Raw genomic sequence first — 17445 nt, 5'->3', positions numbered from 1 at the left:
CACGTCTGTCATGGTGGAAACCAACTGCCCTCCAATTGGACTGGAGGCCCGCTCCAAGGGAGGGAATACATCCCTGATACTGAAAACTTAACACAGGAATAGTCATGAGCCCTAGGGGTGTAACATCTGCTGATGTCTGGATAAGTGTATATACTATGCTTATCAAACTGCCCAGTAAGCACTTCTCTTAATGTTCGTACCCTTATATTAATGCTACTCTCACTTTGGGTGGAGAATCTTCTCTTTACAGATGGCAGTGACCTTGGGACGACTCAGAAGGTATCATGGTACTGAAAAGAAGTGACTGGAGTACTGAGTAATATCTCAATAACACCTTCCAAGGCTCAGGGTCTAATGTGGAAGAGGCGGTGGAAAGAATGTAAGAGCCAAAGGAAGGGTAGGACTCCTTACAACGTGCTCCCTCCAGACATAAAAATGGCCTGGATATCCATGACCTCACAGTGCCTCACACTACCTGCACAAGACCATCATAAAAGGAGGAAAAGATCATGACATCAAAATAAAAGAGAGACTTATTGAGATGGGGAGGGCATATGATGGAGAATGGAATTTCAAAGAGGAAAAGGGGGGGTAGGGAGGGTATTACCATGGGATTTTTTTTTATAATCATGGAAAATGTTTTTAAAAATTGAGAAAAAATAAAATTAAATTAAATTTAAAGAAAAGTCTACCTCACAAAACATGAAGGCTCAGAATCTATGCCATTCATAAGGACACAGGGTACAGAGTTGGGAAATAATATTTTCACAGGCACAAAGCAAGTGTCCATTTTGGGGAGTCTCCGTGAATTTCTGTGCATACTATGCAAGCTTGACTTGTCTTTCTTTCCCTCGTCCCTTCCCATGTTTTACGTCCTCGGTCTACTCTTGCTACTCCCCCTTGCTATGGACTAAATAAGTATGTGTCCCCCTAATAGTCAATAGTCAGGTCTCTGGAAGATAATTAGGTTATGAGGGTAGATCCCCGGTGAATGAGATTAATGTCATCATGAAGGGACCAAACCTTGGGTTTTCTCTACCTGCTGAGCCTACAATAAGATCACAGCAGTCTTCGACCTGGAAGAAGATCCTGACCGAAACTCAACCCCAGGGGCACACGAGATCCTGATCTCTGACTTCCGCCTCCACAAGTGTGGGAGACAGATGCACGTGGCATAAACTTATAAAGACCAATCTCAAACACTTCGCATAGCAGTCTGAATGGGAACACCTGCTTCCAGGTACAGAGTGGGCGACAGAAAAAGGAAAAAAAAAGAAAAGATTGAATTGAAAAGAATTGCCAAGGGCTGAATCTGAGAAGCACCATGTTGAGGGAATACATCACTAACTCAGACAACTCATAACGGTACGGTGCAGAAGGACCACGGCATCAATTGGAAAACAGGCAAAGAAAGAGTTCGCTGTCAGTCCAAAGCCATGTGATTCATAAGAGAAAGCATGATTTTAATATTCACGAGCAGATCACCACTCTGCCCAGTTCTGGAGTATGATATCAGAAGCTAGGAGCTATGCCTATTGCAGTCTGGAAAAAAAAAATTATATTATTTTATTTATTTGAGAGAGGAGAGAGAAGGAGAGGGAGAGAGAATGGTATACCAGGGCCCCTAGTCACATCAAATGAACTCTAGACATATGCACCACCTTGCACGTGTGGCTTTACATGGGTACTGGGGAATCAAACCTGGATCTTTGGGCTTTGCAGGCACGTGCCTTAACAGCTAAGCCCATCATCTCTCCAGCCCCATAGCCAAAGGACCCAGGTTCAATTCCCCAGGACCCACGTAAGCCAGATGCACAAGGGGGCACATGCATCTGGAGTTGGTTTGCAGTGGCGGGAGGGTCTGCCGCACCCATTCTCTCTTTTTCTTTTTGTCAAATTAATTAGCCTTGTGAGCTAGTGATGAACTTAACTGTTGCGTTTTTCTGCCCCTTCACAGCTTAAACTAAATTTCCAAGAAGGCCAGTTTCATGTAAAAATGTGACTGGCTGACTCCTCTTTTTTTTTTTTTTTCTTTAACATTTTTATACACTTCCCAAGACTTCTGTAGTAATATGACCAATGTCTCACATCAGGAAGGCGACCCTGGAGGGAGAGGACACAAAACCCCTCTTTTCTAAGTCTCAATTACCAAAGAATCACCATTGTTGTTTTTCTTTGGGCTTTTTAAGTGCTTGCTTCTTCAGCATTGCGCTCCCGCCCCTAGCAAAAAGAACTTTTGTCTGCTGTTGCCCTAATCCAACACAATCCATCTCCAACTCTCACTTGAGTTTGTTTTTGCACGGACAAGAAATGTGACTTCTCTTTTCCAGTCAGGTCATTTCCTCCTGTGGTCTGTGACAACACAGCCCCTCTAAGCAGAGTTGATCACAGCTAATTAGTTTCTCTTTCTAGATAGTCCTGTTGCCTCACTAGAGAACTCAGGTCACAGTAGCAGTGGATACAAACGAGGCCTTGTTCATTTTAATTGCCCCGTTCCAGTGACTCAAAATTGTGTAAAAGTAATTTTTTTTTTTTTTTTGATACCTCCTATCCCGTGGCTTCTCTCACAGGAATCTCAGGCCAATGCTCTGATCTCCAAGGGGAAGCTGCTCTCCTGTGAATCCGGATTGGGTACCACCAAGGTGACTTGGCAGCTGCTCTGACCACTGAACCCCCCCGACCATCTCTTACTGAACGCAACAGGGTCCAATAGCGACCAAAGTTGTTCTAGCACCATGCTGCCTCAGCTGGGACGCAGCCTCAAGCAGCGGCCAGCGGCAGAGCAGCAGTGCATCCCACTCCAGCGCCAATGATGATCTTGCTGACTGCACTGGTGGGCAGGAGAAGGGAGGCCCCTTTCTGGAGGGGTGCAATGAATGCCTGAAGCCAAGCTGGGGGTGAGGTGTCATGGGTTTCTCACTAGAACCTCTAGCTATGTGCTCACAGAGTAGGGCTGTTTGCCCTTCCACATACTGGGGAAACCGTAGAAAACAGAGACCCAGGGCCGGAGGGATGGCTTAGCGGTTAAGGCAATTCCCTGCAAAAGCCAAAGGACCCAGGTTCAATTCCCCAGGACCACGTAAGCCAGAGGCACAAGGGGGCCCACGCATCTGGGGTTGGTTTGCAGTGGCGGGAGGGCCTGCCGCACCCATTCTCTCTTTTTCTTTTTGTCAAGTTAATAAATAAAAATGAAATATTTGTTTTTAAAAGAAAGATCCAATTCCAACATCCATCTCAGTTTAGGCTCATCTATATTGGATTTCAGATTTTGAAGAGGTAAATTTGTGACTCAAAGGATTAATTTTAGTATGTAGGAATTACTACTGTTTATCTGTGGATCAAGATTGGGACCAAAACAGGTGAAGCATACCTATATCTGTATCTATATATCTATATCTATATTTATATATGTATCTATATATCTATATCATCTATCTATGTCTATATCTGTAACATCTGTATCTATATATCTATATCATCTATATCTATCTATATCTATCTATATCTATATTTATATCTATATCATCTCTATCTCTATCATCCATATTTATATCTCTATATATCTATATCATCTATATCTATGTTATCTATATCTATATCTAATGTGTATATATATTTATATCAGCTATATCTACATCTCTCTCAACTAGCTATTCAATCATCTATCTATCTATCTATCTATCTATCTATCTATCTATCTAGGAATCAGCCTTGATGTGGAGACCACAAGCATGACCTTGTGTCAAAGTTAAATTTTTCACATTGTATCCTCACTCAACAAGGATTTGCTCAGTATATTATGGATTGGGTTCAAAAAAAAAAAAAAAAAAACCTTGAACCAAAAAAAAAAAAAAAGGTCTGTGCTAATTTTCTTCTGGTAATAATTTTAGAAATCATAGGTTTTGTTTTTCAGGCAATTATTTTAATGAACCAATTGGGGTTTCAAGAAATGATTAAATGAGCTCAATTTTCTTTCAGGTTCAGCAAAATGAGATCATTCATTTTGGTTTTGTTTCAGTTAGGGTCAAGTCTCCTGTCTAAAACCAACTAGTAGAAATTGGGATAATTTTACTCTAACGCCCTTTACTTCCTTTATCCTTTCTTCAACTTGTCTTTCTCAAACATCTGTGGATCCTTTTACTTTTATCTCACTAAATGTTTCTATATTATGTAATCTATCTATCTATATATATATTTTTTCTTCCCCACAAAAAAGAATTTATTCTCAGCTCTGTGAGTCCCAATAAGGACTACTAAAATAGTAACAGCAATAGTTTTCTTTCTGACTCACGCAATGAAAATTAGTTCATCAAAAATCTATCTGTTTCATTTATACTTTTCAGCATTTTTATTGCAGACAAGGTCTCGCCGTGTTGTTTAGGATGAGTTTCCTGCCTCAGCCTCCCAAACACACCACCGCACCTGGCTTTATGCTTTTATTTTAATTAAGCTAAGCTACCTGGTATTCACAGCATACTGACAACCAAACCTGAAAACAAAATGGCAAACGTTTTTTGAGGATAATATTATCTCTCCAAATACAAATTCCCAGAGCGACCCCACAGTGAGAAACACCAGCACAAAGTCATCAGGTTAAACGCACAGGAAACAGGGCGTGGGTTGGCAGGGGATTAGGATAATGCCATCTTGTCCATATGTATGGAACTTGTCAATAAAATATTTCAAATATATCTAGTACATCAGTAAATATTTTCCAAAGATTGGCTTAAGTGGAAACACACACACACACACACACACACACACACACACACACACACACACGAAGGACAATGTAGAGAAGAAAATTCTTTTCTTTAAAATTGTAGAGTTGCAGTGTAAACTTGTTACAGTTATACTATTGGGTCAATGCTACAGAGATATGGTTATTTTCTTTTTCTACAAGTGAGAAGCACAAACCCCAAGATTTTTCCTTACCCGTTATGGTGGCTTTGTTGATGGATGGTTGGTTGCACATGGGTGATCTCCTAACAGAGAGAAGAAAAACAAAGTTGTAAATGTCTGGTGCCCTTTGGTTTGAGTGTTCCCTGAGTCACTTCAGGGGTGACATTTTAATTTAAGACACATGAAGGTTTCTTTCAGACTAGCCAGTCAAGTTCTTGGATGCCCTTTTAGTACGACTGAGATCACAGGTGTCAGCAAAAAAAAGAAAAAAAGAAAAAGAAAACTATTGAATTTCACAGCGATGGGCATCGGGGCAGATGAAATAGATGTAAATGTCATAAGGAAGAGACAGGAGGGAGAATCTTTATTGATTAACTGTATTCAATTAAGCCACTACTTACAGAATAAACTAGACTTTCTGATGAGACGGGCACAATCAGGGTGTCATGGCTGTTAAACAAACCAGGTTTTAGGAATGTGAAAAGCAGCCCCTTTACAAGTGCTTTTCCTAATGCAGTGTGTAGAAGCCTGTTTATGGCATAAGGACTCATGACTGCCTGTACATTATCAGAAGCTAGTGATTTCTTGTAAACTATCCTACAATTAAAGAAGGTATTTAGGCTTTTTCCTTTGCATTCTCTTCCATCAAGAAGCATCTCTGATACATTTACTATGGAAATATCTTCATATAAGTTGTCTAACTGGTGCCGTAGAGGTTTTAGAAATATTTTAAAAGTCCAAGACACTTAAATGGATCCCATCTGGTATTCTTGGCTATTGCATCAGTCATTTTCCAAATTCTACAACATGATTATAAACACTTTCAGGTTCCAAAAACCAGTTACATGATTAACCTGCATGCCCTTCAAAGAACAGCATAATACACCCAGTAACCAGTTAGTGATAAATCAACTGTGCTGAAATAGTCACTTGTGGTATGTCCTTTTAAAATTCTTTGAAGTGTAGAATTATGAAGTTATAATTTATAGCCAGTTATAACGGGCAGCTTCTAAAGCACATCAATCTTTTTGAAATTTTTTAATTAATTATTATTTGTGAGCAGGGTGCTCTACTCAAATGCACTAAGGAGGTATGTGTCACTTTGTGCATCTGCCTTCATGTGGGTGTTATGGATTTAAACCTGGGCTGTCAGGCTTGGAAACCAAATACCTTTCACCACTGAGCCATCTCTCTAGCCCCAAGTGTATCAATCTTGAAAAGCACTTTAAGAAAACAAAACAAAACAAAAAATACATGGAAAGATCTCTGCAAAATATTTGAGGTTTTGTGTGTGTTACACTTTCGTGTGAAGGGTGCTGTGTGAGATGACCACTTAAAATGGATTTTTTCCCCCTTGTCCACACAACAAGCCTTAAGGTGGGGGAACTCATTATATTTTTACCAGTGAACAGCATAAAAAAGTTTTGGGAAGTGGACTTATTATTTTTATTTTATTAAGTATAAAAGCTGAGGTTGGACCCAAAGGACTATGACCAAGAGCTACACTCTGCTCTCTTGTCTCTCAGGATAGGCTGACCTGGAATTCGCTATGTCATCTCAGGGTGGCCTCGAACTCATGGCGATCCTCATACCTCTGCCTCCCGAGTGCTGGGATTAAAGGCGTGCACCACCACGCCCGGCTGGTCAGGATATTATTGCGAAAACTGGACAGCCACACGTATGTGCAGATGGTGTCAGGCTCTTTACATGGGTGCTGTTCAGGGCTGTCTTTCCCCATGGACTGGGGACAAATTGGGGGGAGTAGCCTGGCATTTTGTGAATTATTCCTGCTTCTACTCAGCCTCTGAGCTGAGTCGCTGTCCTTAACGTCATTGATGATTGTTTGAGATTGAAATTTTGTGTTTGAAAAATGCACCAAGATTCGCTTTGGGATTTAGCTTTTCATTACAAAAATCTGGAATTTGGACTTGAAAACTGCTTCATAAGAAGTTCAATAATTTGGAGAGATGATGGCTTAGCAGTTGAGGCGTCTGCCTGTGAAGCTAGAGGACCCAGGTTCGATCACTCAGAACCTACACAAGACAGATGCACAAGGTGGCGCATACATCTGGAGTTGGTTTGCCGAGGCTGAAGGCCCTGGTGCACCCATTTGCTCTCTTTCTATCTACCTTTCCCCTCTCTCTAAAATGAATAAAAATTGAAAAATAAATTCATTTTTTAAAAAAATGTTTAATATTTTAGGGGCTATAGAGATGGCTCAGTGGTTAAGGTGCTTGCCTGCAATGGGCTTGATTTCCCAGCATCCTCATAAAGCCAGATGGACAAAGTGGTACATGTGTCTGGAGTTTGTTTGCAGCAGCTGAAGGCCCCAGCATGCCCATATTCTCTCTCTCTTCCTCTAGCAATAAGAGAGTAGGCTATGCATGAAAGCACATGAGGCCCTCCTCCAATTCTGACAGTGAACTTGGAAACACTCCCTTGATACTGTCCACCAGATAGTTTCTAATTCCCCAGAGTCAACATGTATGAACCCTGTTAGCTATGACTGGACAGATACACCCACACCTACCTGATCAACGGCCTCCTTAGCCTGAGTTTCCATACTGGTACCCAGGTGGCCATAGCTGGAGGAAGCTTAAAGGAAATCAGTTTGTTGTTTGCTCTTACTTCTATTTATTTATTGAGAGAGACAGAGAGAGAAGGAGGCAGAGAAAGAGAGAGAAGGAATGGACATGATGCTAGGGCCTCCAGCCATTGCAAGCAAACTCCAGACACCTTGTGTATCTGGCTAACGTGGGTCCTGAGGAATCGAACCGAGGTCCTTTGGCTTTGCAGGCAAGTGCCTTAACCGACAAGCCATGTCTCCAGCCCATAGTTTCTTGTTTGATTTTAAGTGGTAAGACCTTGAAGTCTTAGGTGAACTCTGTAACTAGCAAGTCTGAGAGGGACAGCCAATGGTTTCATTTCATTTTTCCTGCACAGCTGAGATATTGCACAGGTGAGTGTTCCTGGAAGAGGCGCAATACCCACAGCCTCACGAGGCTGCATGAACACAGCCTGGTGTGCCTCAGCCTCACATGGCCCTGCCCGAAAAGCACACAGATTCCGCAAAGCACACCCTCAGGTTTCAAATGCTGGATTTTCCCATTTTATTCTTTTCAGCCAATGAGCATTTCTCCCTTTGATGACAGGCGCGCCCAAACTGTGGAGTTACTTGGAGCATTAGTCAATAGAGAGATGATCTACCATGCCAGTGGATTTCTGTCAGATGGAATGGACACATGTACTTGGTGTACCACTTCATTTCTAATTTTTAAAATTTACTTTAAGCCGGGCATGGTGGCATACACCTTTAATTCCAGCACTCGGAAAGCAGAGATAGGAGGATCACCATGAGTCAAGGCCACCCTAAGACTACATAGTGAATTTCAGGTCAGCCTGGGGTAGAGTGAGACTCTACCTAACTCCCCCCAAAAAATATTTTATTTAGAGAGAGAGAGAAGCAGTTAGGGAGAGAGAGAATGGGTGATCCAGGGCCTCTAGCCCCTGTAAATGAACTCCAGATGCACGCACCACTTTGTGCATCTGGCTTATGTGGGTCCTGGGGAATCGAACCTAGGTCTTTTGGCTTTGCAGGCAAGCAGCTTTCTGATGTTACAAGCCATTATCTGGGACTCTCACCAGTCAGAGTCAACAAGAAGACACATAGACAACAGAAGTGGAGACATGTGCTGAAATAGGAATTAATAGGCACAGCCAATGGATATTGAAGGGCTTAGCCAGGTTGTGTCTGCATTGGGTAGCCATGGAAGTGACCTCCCCAAAGCAATTATGTGTGTGTGTGTATAGTGTTATATATTATTATAGAAAATATATTACCTATAATACATAAATACATATTATATATCATATTATATAATTTAATAATATATATTATATATAAATATTTATAATGTATTATATTATATATGACTATGTATAATGTCATATATATTACATGTGTGTGTTCATGTGTGAAATGAGTGAATATTTGTATGTACATGGGAGCATGTGCATCTGGGTACACATGCACAGGCGTGCATAGGCCATGGATTGTTCTTGGGTGCCGCCCATGATGACCCTCCACTCTATTTCCAGAGGCAGGGTCTCTCACTTGAACCCAGGGCTTACCCGTTTAGCTGCTGTTGTTAGCAAGCTTCCCCTAAACCCTCTATATCTGCCCACTCAGCATTCACTGAGGGCTGGAGATTTGAACTCTTGTCCTTACGTCTAGGTGGCCAGTAGTTTATCCACTGAGCTATTTTCCCTCACCCAAGGCAGTTTTATTTAAGCTGTCACCTACACACCATGAGCTGTTGATCTAGGGTAGGAGACAGGGAGAGGGTGGAGCTGTGTTCAGCCATGGGGTTCTGACAGTAAGTAGAAAATAAATCAATCAAGACTCTAGGATTCATTCCAATTATTTACATTGTAACATTTATACAGGTTAAAATAATAAAGGGGAAAAAAAAGCACTGTGGGGCTGGAGAGATGCTGAGTGGTCAAAGACACTTTCTTGAGAAGCCCACTGCCGTGGGTTCGATTCCCCAGTACCCACATAAAGTCAGATGCACCAAGTGGCACATGTACCTGGGTTTTGTTTGCGGTGACAGGGGCCTCTGGACACCCATGTGTTCTCTCTCTCAAGTAAATAAATAAAAATATTTTAAAAATAATAAAATTAAAACACACCTTTCTCTTTCATAGGAACTACATGGCCAGTACATTTTTAAGCCTTAGAAATACCAATTTTAGTTCCATTATCTTGTTGTGGAGCAGCAAGCTTGGGCTACTTCTTTTCTTTAACAAGCAATGAATACCATAAAATTTTATACAAGTAGACATGCTATAATTCCAAACAAATTCCTATTCACCACCCTCTTGATATTGATTTAAACATCTTTTTTTTTCTTATAGAAAATGTTTTAGAGTTAGTGTCACTGCATTTATTATTAACAGATATTTTTTAAAAAATGATTTTTGAATAAAAATGGTGACTTTGCATGGAAGTAAGGTTGGATGAGGTTTTTGACCCATGGTTACTTCTCCAGCAATCAAAACCACCCATCTTGTTGGGGGATTTCTGACAGATGGCATCACTCCATTACATTGCTTCACTCCAGATACGAGGGGCATCACTGTAAAGTACTTACGGAAAATGAACAGGACACATATGAGTTGGGTACATGGCTACGGACTGGCAGCGACTCAGAGATCACATATGTTGCCTGGAGCAGATACGGAAAGTTCAGCAAGAAGGAAGGGAGGAGCCACTTACTTGCTAGGCGCTCGATCTTGCAAATTAGTTAATGCGGCAAAATTGTTCCGTACAGTTCGCAGGCTGGCCAAGACCTATGGCATAAAGTGACACCTTAGAACTCTTCAATGAAGGCCACTTGCAGTGTAACTGAGCAGCGGAACTTTGAACTCTCTCACAGGTGCCATTAAACAATTTACCAGAACACGGACGGTGAAGTTTACAATCATGAACATGGATGCCAGGCGTGGTGGCGCACGCCTTTAATCCCAGCACTCGGGAGGCAGAGGTAGGAGGATTGCCACGAGTTCGAGGCCACCCTGAGACTCCATGGTGAGTTCGAGGTCAGCCTGGACTAGAGTGAGACCCTACCTCGAAAAGCCAAGAAATAATAACGACAATAATAATAATAACGAATATGAAATGCTGAGAAGTTACACTGCAGACATTTTGCAGAAACCCCTCTCGGAATATGATCGTAAGAGCAGGGGTTTTCACAACATTTCCTGGATTCCTTAGTCACCAGGACAACATCCCAGGCAATGAATACACACAGGACCAAATTTCATGCAAATATGAAAGAGTAATACAAAATACTCTTGACAGTCTCACTTTGGGAATAGAGAAAAGTAAAACGAATTAGTCGAAAGTTCTCTTCAAAAATTCCCCAATAATCCCATGACTTCAATTCAGCGGCCCAAGTTCACCTTCCCTTGCGTTTCCCCTTTTGCCACATGGTGACTCTGGCCTTGGTGAAGGCTTGTGTGAATTGGGTGAGACCCAAGGGACCCTCTGGGAGGCATTTATATCACCGATACGCTGCTGTGTGCGGGCACAGGGTGCGGCACGAGGAAGCAGCGTAACTGGAAAGCATGGCCCTCTTTTCATCTAGTTGCAACTGGTACTAGACTGGGCCCCGAGGATGGTAGTGAGCCCAGGGGGGAACAGTTCCAAGAGCCCACCTCTCCTCATTTGCTCCCAGAATGGGCATGGCGGGACCTACAGGAGAAGCACAGGTGGGTACCCTGAGCAGTGTTAGGTTTATCTACTACACCAGATTCAGATGTTAAGACACTTGCCTGCCAAGCCTAAGGACCCAGGTTCGAAGCCCAGGACCCACATAAGCCAGATGTCCATGGTGGCACATGCATCTGGAATCTATTTGCAGCAGCTAGAAGCCCTGGCATGCCCATCTCCCCTGCTTTCTCTGTCTCTGTCTCTCAATAAATAAATAACTAAATAAATAAATTTAATTAAACTTTCTTTTTCCAAGAGTCTCCAAATCTCTAATTGCTCCAAGGACTCAAAGAGTATTCCCCAAGTCTTTTTTTTTTTTTTTTTTTTCAATTTGAAATGGATCTGGACTAAAGTCAATGTGTATTTTTTTTTTTCTATGAAAAAAGTGCCTCAGACAATTGTTGACTTGAATTTTTAAGTCAGTGGTAGCCGTTTGTGCCCCGTATGGCATTCCTCTTGGAGGAGTTCATGGTGTTTGCTACAAAGCCAACCATGATTAACTCAGCCACGGGCAAACCTGGCTCATTATCACAGACTGCGCTGAAAGGTCACACTGCCTGTGACGGAGTATCCAAATAGCTAACTGCTGACGTCAGATCATGATGTCTTTTATGAGGCATGAAATCTCCAATGATGCAGGATAAACAGTATAAATGACCCACTGTCGTTAAAACACCCAGGGTTAATTCACATTTTAGAATGTGAATATCAAACATGCCAATAATGCATTTTAAACAAGATGAATGCAACAGCTAACTAATCCCTTTTCTAGACAAGATTTTAAATTATGAGTTTTTTTTTCACTTCAATAATAAAATACTTAAGTTTCTCTGCACTTGACACGTGGGTAAATAAAAGTAGAATTGCAGTAATTTATTTTCAATGGGAAAATGCAAATAATTCATATTTTATGCTCATTTGCAGTAAAAACATTAGTTCACTCGAGAAAACAGTATATGGGGCTGGAGAGATGGCTTAGCGGTTAAGCGCTTGCCTGTGAAGCCTAAGGACCCCGGTTCGAGGCTCGGTTCCCCAGGTCCCACGTTAGCCAGATGCACAAGGGGACGCACGCGTCTGGAGTTCCTTTGCAGTGGCTGGAAGCCCTGGCGCGCCCATTCCCTATCTGTCTCTTTCTCTCCCCCTCTCTCTGTCACTTTCAAGTAAATAAATAAAAATGAACAAAAACTATTAAAAAAAGAAAACAGTATGTGAAAGAAATATTTTATAGTTTTCAACCTCTGTTACAAAAAATATATATATATTCACCTAAATTTTTGTTGTTATGATGTAAATTTTATATATTAAAGTTGAGTGACTCCTGCCTTTACATATTTTACAATTGAAAGAGAAGCACTATCAAACAAAAAGCCTCCATTTGATGGCAAAATGAATGTGACAGTTCATTCTGAGAACAAGCCCATAGCTGAAATTGGACGGAGACACTTAAATAGCATTGAAAACATCTGTTCTAGTTCTTAAACAGCTCATTTCAGTATTATCGTGTCTGGTGCTTTTCATAATCACTGTCTTATGTGCAGGAAACAGTTCAGAATTAAGAGTTAACAAAGAATTCTCCCTCCCAGGTTGTCTTTCAGGCATTCAGCTGCCTGTCCCTGGCCTACTGGCTTTTAAGGCTGTCTCCGCAATTTTGCTTTTTCACAAATACCATTGCAGTAACAGCCTTAACTGTGTGGACATCGTAAGACACAGTTATGTTTTGTGTCAGGACGGTGTTTTAAAACCTTTAGGTTAAATGTCAACAATGCCCTCTCTTCAGTGATGTCTCATGATATGTTCAGAAGTGACAACATAACTCCCACCGAAATCCACCAAACAGGGTGGTACCTCAGAGTCTGGGTCACAGAACTTGGGGGGGTTTCATCACAAATATCATCAGGATTGTCTAGTAAACACCCGGGCTAGGTCCATGGGTTAAGGTTAAGTTCAAGGATTCTTTGGTTTAGTGCCTGTATTAAGAACTGCTGTCTAGGGCTGAAGAGATGTCTCAGCATTTAAGGCGCTTGCCTGCGAAGCCTAAGACCCATGTTTGGCTCTCCAGATCCCGCATTAGCCAGACGCACAAAAGGTGAGGCAAGAGCAAGGTCGCACATGCCCACTAGGGGGCGCAAGCATCTGGAGTTCAATAGCAGTGGCTGAGGCCCGAGGTTCTGGTATGCCAATTCTCTCTGCCTCTCTCCCTCTCTAAAAAATAAATAAATAAATAAATAAATAAGAACTGCTGTCTATTGCTCTTGTAATTTCCTTACCCTTTTAATGCTTGCTAATCAAAAAAGGTCTCTGAGGTTTTGTCCACATGGCTCAGAGGTAGAAAAGTCACTATTTCTCGTTTGCTACTCCAAGTGAAAGGGTGGTCAACGGTAAAGTGGCCAGGGGAACCCACAGAGGAATGGCCAGTTAAGCATGAGTTCTGTTCTCACCATGAACCCGTGATGTTAGCCACGGAGGACACTCGAGACGGATCAAAGCAGAAATCCAGACGTTGCTGAGAGCTTAACTCTAGACTTTAAAACAACCCCGCCAAGGCTCAGGGAACGTTTTGGAAGAGGGAGTGGAAAGATTGCGAGAGCCACTAAGTGGGAAGGAGTATCCGCAGGCAATGCCCTTCCCTCATAGTGACTGACTGCTGTTCTCACAATCTATTACCCATAGCTCCATGGTGAATACCAGTGACCTACTGAGGAGGGCCCTCGTTGGAATGGACATGTGGAGGAGCAGAATGTGACCAACACATGATTTGTCCACACAGCAAAGTTTCTAAGAAGAAGAAGGAGGAGGAGGAGAAGGGGGAGAGCTGGAGAGATGGCTTAGCAACTAAGGTGCTTGCCTGCTAAGCCTAAGGATCCAGGTTCAATTCTCCAGTACCCATGTAGGCCAGGTGCACAAGCTGGAAAATGCATCTGGAGTTCTGAATTTCATTTGCCATGGCTGGAGGCCCTGGCATGCCCATATTCTCTCCCTCTCCCTTTTTTTCAAACAAACAAACAAATAAATAAAATAGCTTTTAAAAAGGACCTCTCTCAGAAACAATACCCTGAGAATGATGAAAAAATATGCATCTTAGGGGAGAAATATTGACAGTACTATCAAAAAGTTTTGGGTAGAGATGGTTCCTAGTCTACCCCATGAAGTGGAACGTTATTTATACACAGGATTCTTAAGTTCTCATAGGTGTTTTTAAATGTCTGTAGTCAAGAGAGCTTACAAGAATGGTAGGAAAAAAAATGTGGGCTTCACTAAACAGTTAAATGCACATAGCCAGAAAGTTTGAGGGTGGTTTTCCAGCTCGTATGCACCTTATAACAGTAGGTGGCAGCAAAACATAGGCCATGAGATGCACTGTGATATGCTGGTGTGAGAATCACCTTCAAAAAACAAAACAAATTTAATGGCTCATGCCTTTAATCACACTATTGTGGGAGGCAGAGGTAGGAGGATCGCTGTGTGAATTCCAGGCCACCCTGAGACTGCATAGTGAATTCCAGATCAACCTGGGCTAGAATGAGACCTTGCCTTGAAAGTAAACAAATAGATAAAGAAAATCAAGGAGAGAGAGAGGGGGGGGGAGGGGGAGAAAGAGAGAGGGAGAGGGAGAGGGAGAGAGAGGCAGAGGGGGGAGGGAGGGAGAGAGAGAGAGAAACCACTGGACAGAAATTAGAATTATTTATAGGATTTTACAAAAAGCCATATTGGTTGAAAAGCAAACCAAATTGTGTTGTGTTAGGCCACATGAAGTTAGTTCTGTATGTCAAAAACATAATTTCACATGGCTTAGCTTAACAAAAATGTAGATGAACTGAGAGATAGAGGATTACGGTTGTAATTTATATTAACTAAATCTTTGTATTTATTTTTATTATTCATTTATTTATTTGAAAGCAGAGAGAGAGGCAGACAGGCAGAGACCAAGAAAATGGGCACACTGAGACCTCCTACCATTGGAAACGAAGTCCAGATACATGTACTACTTTGTGCATCTGGCTTTATGTGGGTCCTGGGGAAATTGAACTCAGGCCGTCAGGATTTTTTTTTTTTTTTTTTTTTGAGGTAGGGTCTCACTCTAGCCCAGGCTGACCTGGAATTCACTATGTAGTCTCAGGGTGGCCTCGAACTCACGGCAATCCTCCTACCTCTGCCTCCCAAGTGCTGGGATTAAAGGCGTGCGCCACCACGCCCAGCCGTCAGGATTTTTAAGCAAGCACCTCTAACTGTTGAGCCATCTCCAAGTAAATATCACTTAATACTAAATCTTGAAGATTAAGCATAGTATATAGAATTTTCCCATATTTTAGCCATTAAAAAAAAAACACTAATGCTTAGGGGTTTTAATTAAAAGCAAGTATAGCACCCTGAAAAGACTCAAATGGGAATGACTGGCACTATAGTTTGCAATAGCCATTTATATGGTGTAGCCCAATTTTATCTGTTTATGTAGCTCTCAGCTCTTAGACATTTTCATGATAGAAATTGTCAGTGGTAATCAATAAAATTATTAGCTTTATAAAGATTGTGATCCCAATTTGATCAAAATATGTGTGGACATTTGGATATAGAAACATAAGAACTGGAAAGAATTCATGATAGTAAATGAAACTTTAAGTGGACAAAATATTAATTACAGCTTTGTATTTCATTTTTTTTCAGTGCTGGAATCAGATTTATGGCTTTGAGCATTCTAGGCAAACATTGTTCCACTAAGCCACATGCCCAGCCCCATATTCTATTATTGGTGTAAATAATAGCCATAATAAAATTTCAGGAAAATAAAAATAGAAGAACTATACATTGTCTCACTATATAAATAATGCTATTCATTTCCAACAGGCTGCCTTTTTGTAATGTGACAGTGAGAGAGTAAAAAAGAGAGATAGTGAAAGAGAGAATTGGTGCCCCAGGGCCTCCAGGCACTGCAATTGAACTCTAGAAGCATGCACCCTTTTGTGCCCGTATGCAATCTTGCACACTTGTGTTACTGGGCATCTGGCTTATGTGGGGACTGGAGAATAGAACCTGGGTCCTTAGGCTTCACAGGCAAGTGCCATAACCACTAAGCCATCTCTCCAGCCCCTATTATTCTTTTTTTTTTTTTTTTTTTTTTTGAGGTAGGGTCTCACTCTAGCCCAGGCTGACCTGAAATTCACTATGGAGAATCAGGGTGGCCTTGAACTCACAGCAATCCTCTACCTCTGCCTCCTGAGTGCTGGGATTAGAGGTGTGCGCCACCACACCCAGCTCTATTATTCCTTTTTTAAACAATATCCATGAAGATATTTTAGAGATACAGGATAAATATCTCTATGTAAAGAAATAATAACTCAATTTATTCAATATTAAATTTTGCATAAATTTTGTTGAGCATTTCTTTTTTTTTTAAAAAAATTTTTATTTATTTATTTATTTGAGAGCGACAGACACAGAGAGAAAGACAGATAGAGGAAGAGAGAGAGAATGGGTGCGCCAGGGCTTCCAGCCACTGCAAACGAACTCCAGATGCGTGCGCCCCCTTGTGCATCTGGCTAACGTGGGACCTGGGGAACCGAGCCTCGAACCGGGGTCCTTAGGCTTCACAGGCAAGCGCTTAACCATTAAGCCATCTCTCCAGCCCTTGTTGAGCATTTCTATTCAATGGAAGAAGAATCCAGGCCTGGATTTTCGAAGGTGCTGTGGCTGTTTATGACATATCTTTGAAAAATTATATATGTTATTTATTTATTTATTTGAGAGAGAGAAAGAGACAGAGAGACAGAGAGAATGGGCATGCCAGGATCTCTGGCACTGCAAATGAACTCCAGATGCATATGCCACCTTGTGCATCTGGCTTTATGTGGGTCCTGGGGAATCAAACCTGGTCCTTTGGCTTTGCAGGCAAGTGCTTTAACCACTAAGCCATCTCTCCAGCCCTGATTATAGCTTTTATGGCTCTCAGGATTACTTAAATTTTACTTCATGACCCTTCTTATAAGTCAGTGTTATCATTCAATGTGTCTGAGGACCAAGGGGGTCCCATTTAACCCTGCTGTCCCCAGTTATCTATACCAAAGGTTCTCAACTTCTCCCACAGTTTGTACATACACTTCGACCTTTGAAAAATATAGGTGCTTGGATGTAATTTTTGGTTTTAGTTGACTGGGATAATAGCCAGGGCACAGCGCTAAGTGCACGCTAGGTGATGTTCATATACAGGTGAGAGTTTCTGTTAAAAAATAAATCTGGGGCTGGAGAGATGGCTTAGCGGTTAAGCGCTTGCCTGT

The 17445-nt window shown here is 41.7% G+C and overlaps 1 protein-coding gene across 6 annotated transcripts in view; it reads right to left on the bottom strand.

The window, feature by feature from the left end:
• Pde4d (phosphodiesterase 4D) overlaps positions 1-17445 on the bottom strand; it is a 1345132-nt gene that overhangs the window by 201454 nt on the left and 1126233 nt on the right. For all 6 annotated transcript variants that reach the window (XM_045139033.1, XM_045139032.1, XM_045139034.1 and 3 more), the window contains 2 exons: positions 10181-10254; positions 4936-4985 (listed from right to left, as the gene is read on the bottom strand). In XM_045139033.1, coding sequence (XP_044994968.1) covers positions 4936-4985; positions 10181-10254 — 124 coding nt within the window. The remainder of the gene's footprint in view (positions 1-4935; positions 4986-10180; positions 10255-17445) is intronic.

The sequence above is a fragment of the Jaculus jaculus genome, chromosome 20, assembly GCF_020740685.1.
Source record: "Jaculus jaculus isolate mJacJac1 chromosome 20, mJacJac1.mat.Y.cur, whole genome shotgun sequence".
Classification (NCBI taxonomy): domain Eukaryota; kingdom Metazoa; phylum Chordata; class Mammalia; order Rodentia; family Dipodidae; genus Jaculus; species Jaculus jaculus.
This window is presented reverse-complemented; position numbering and strand designations above follow the sequence as displayed.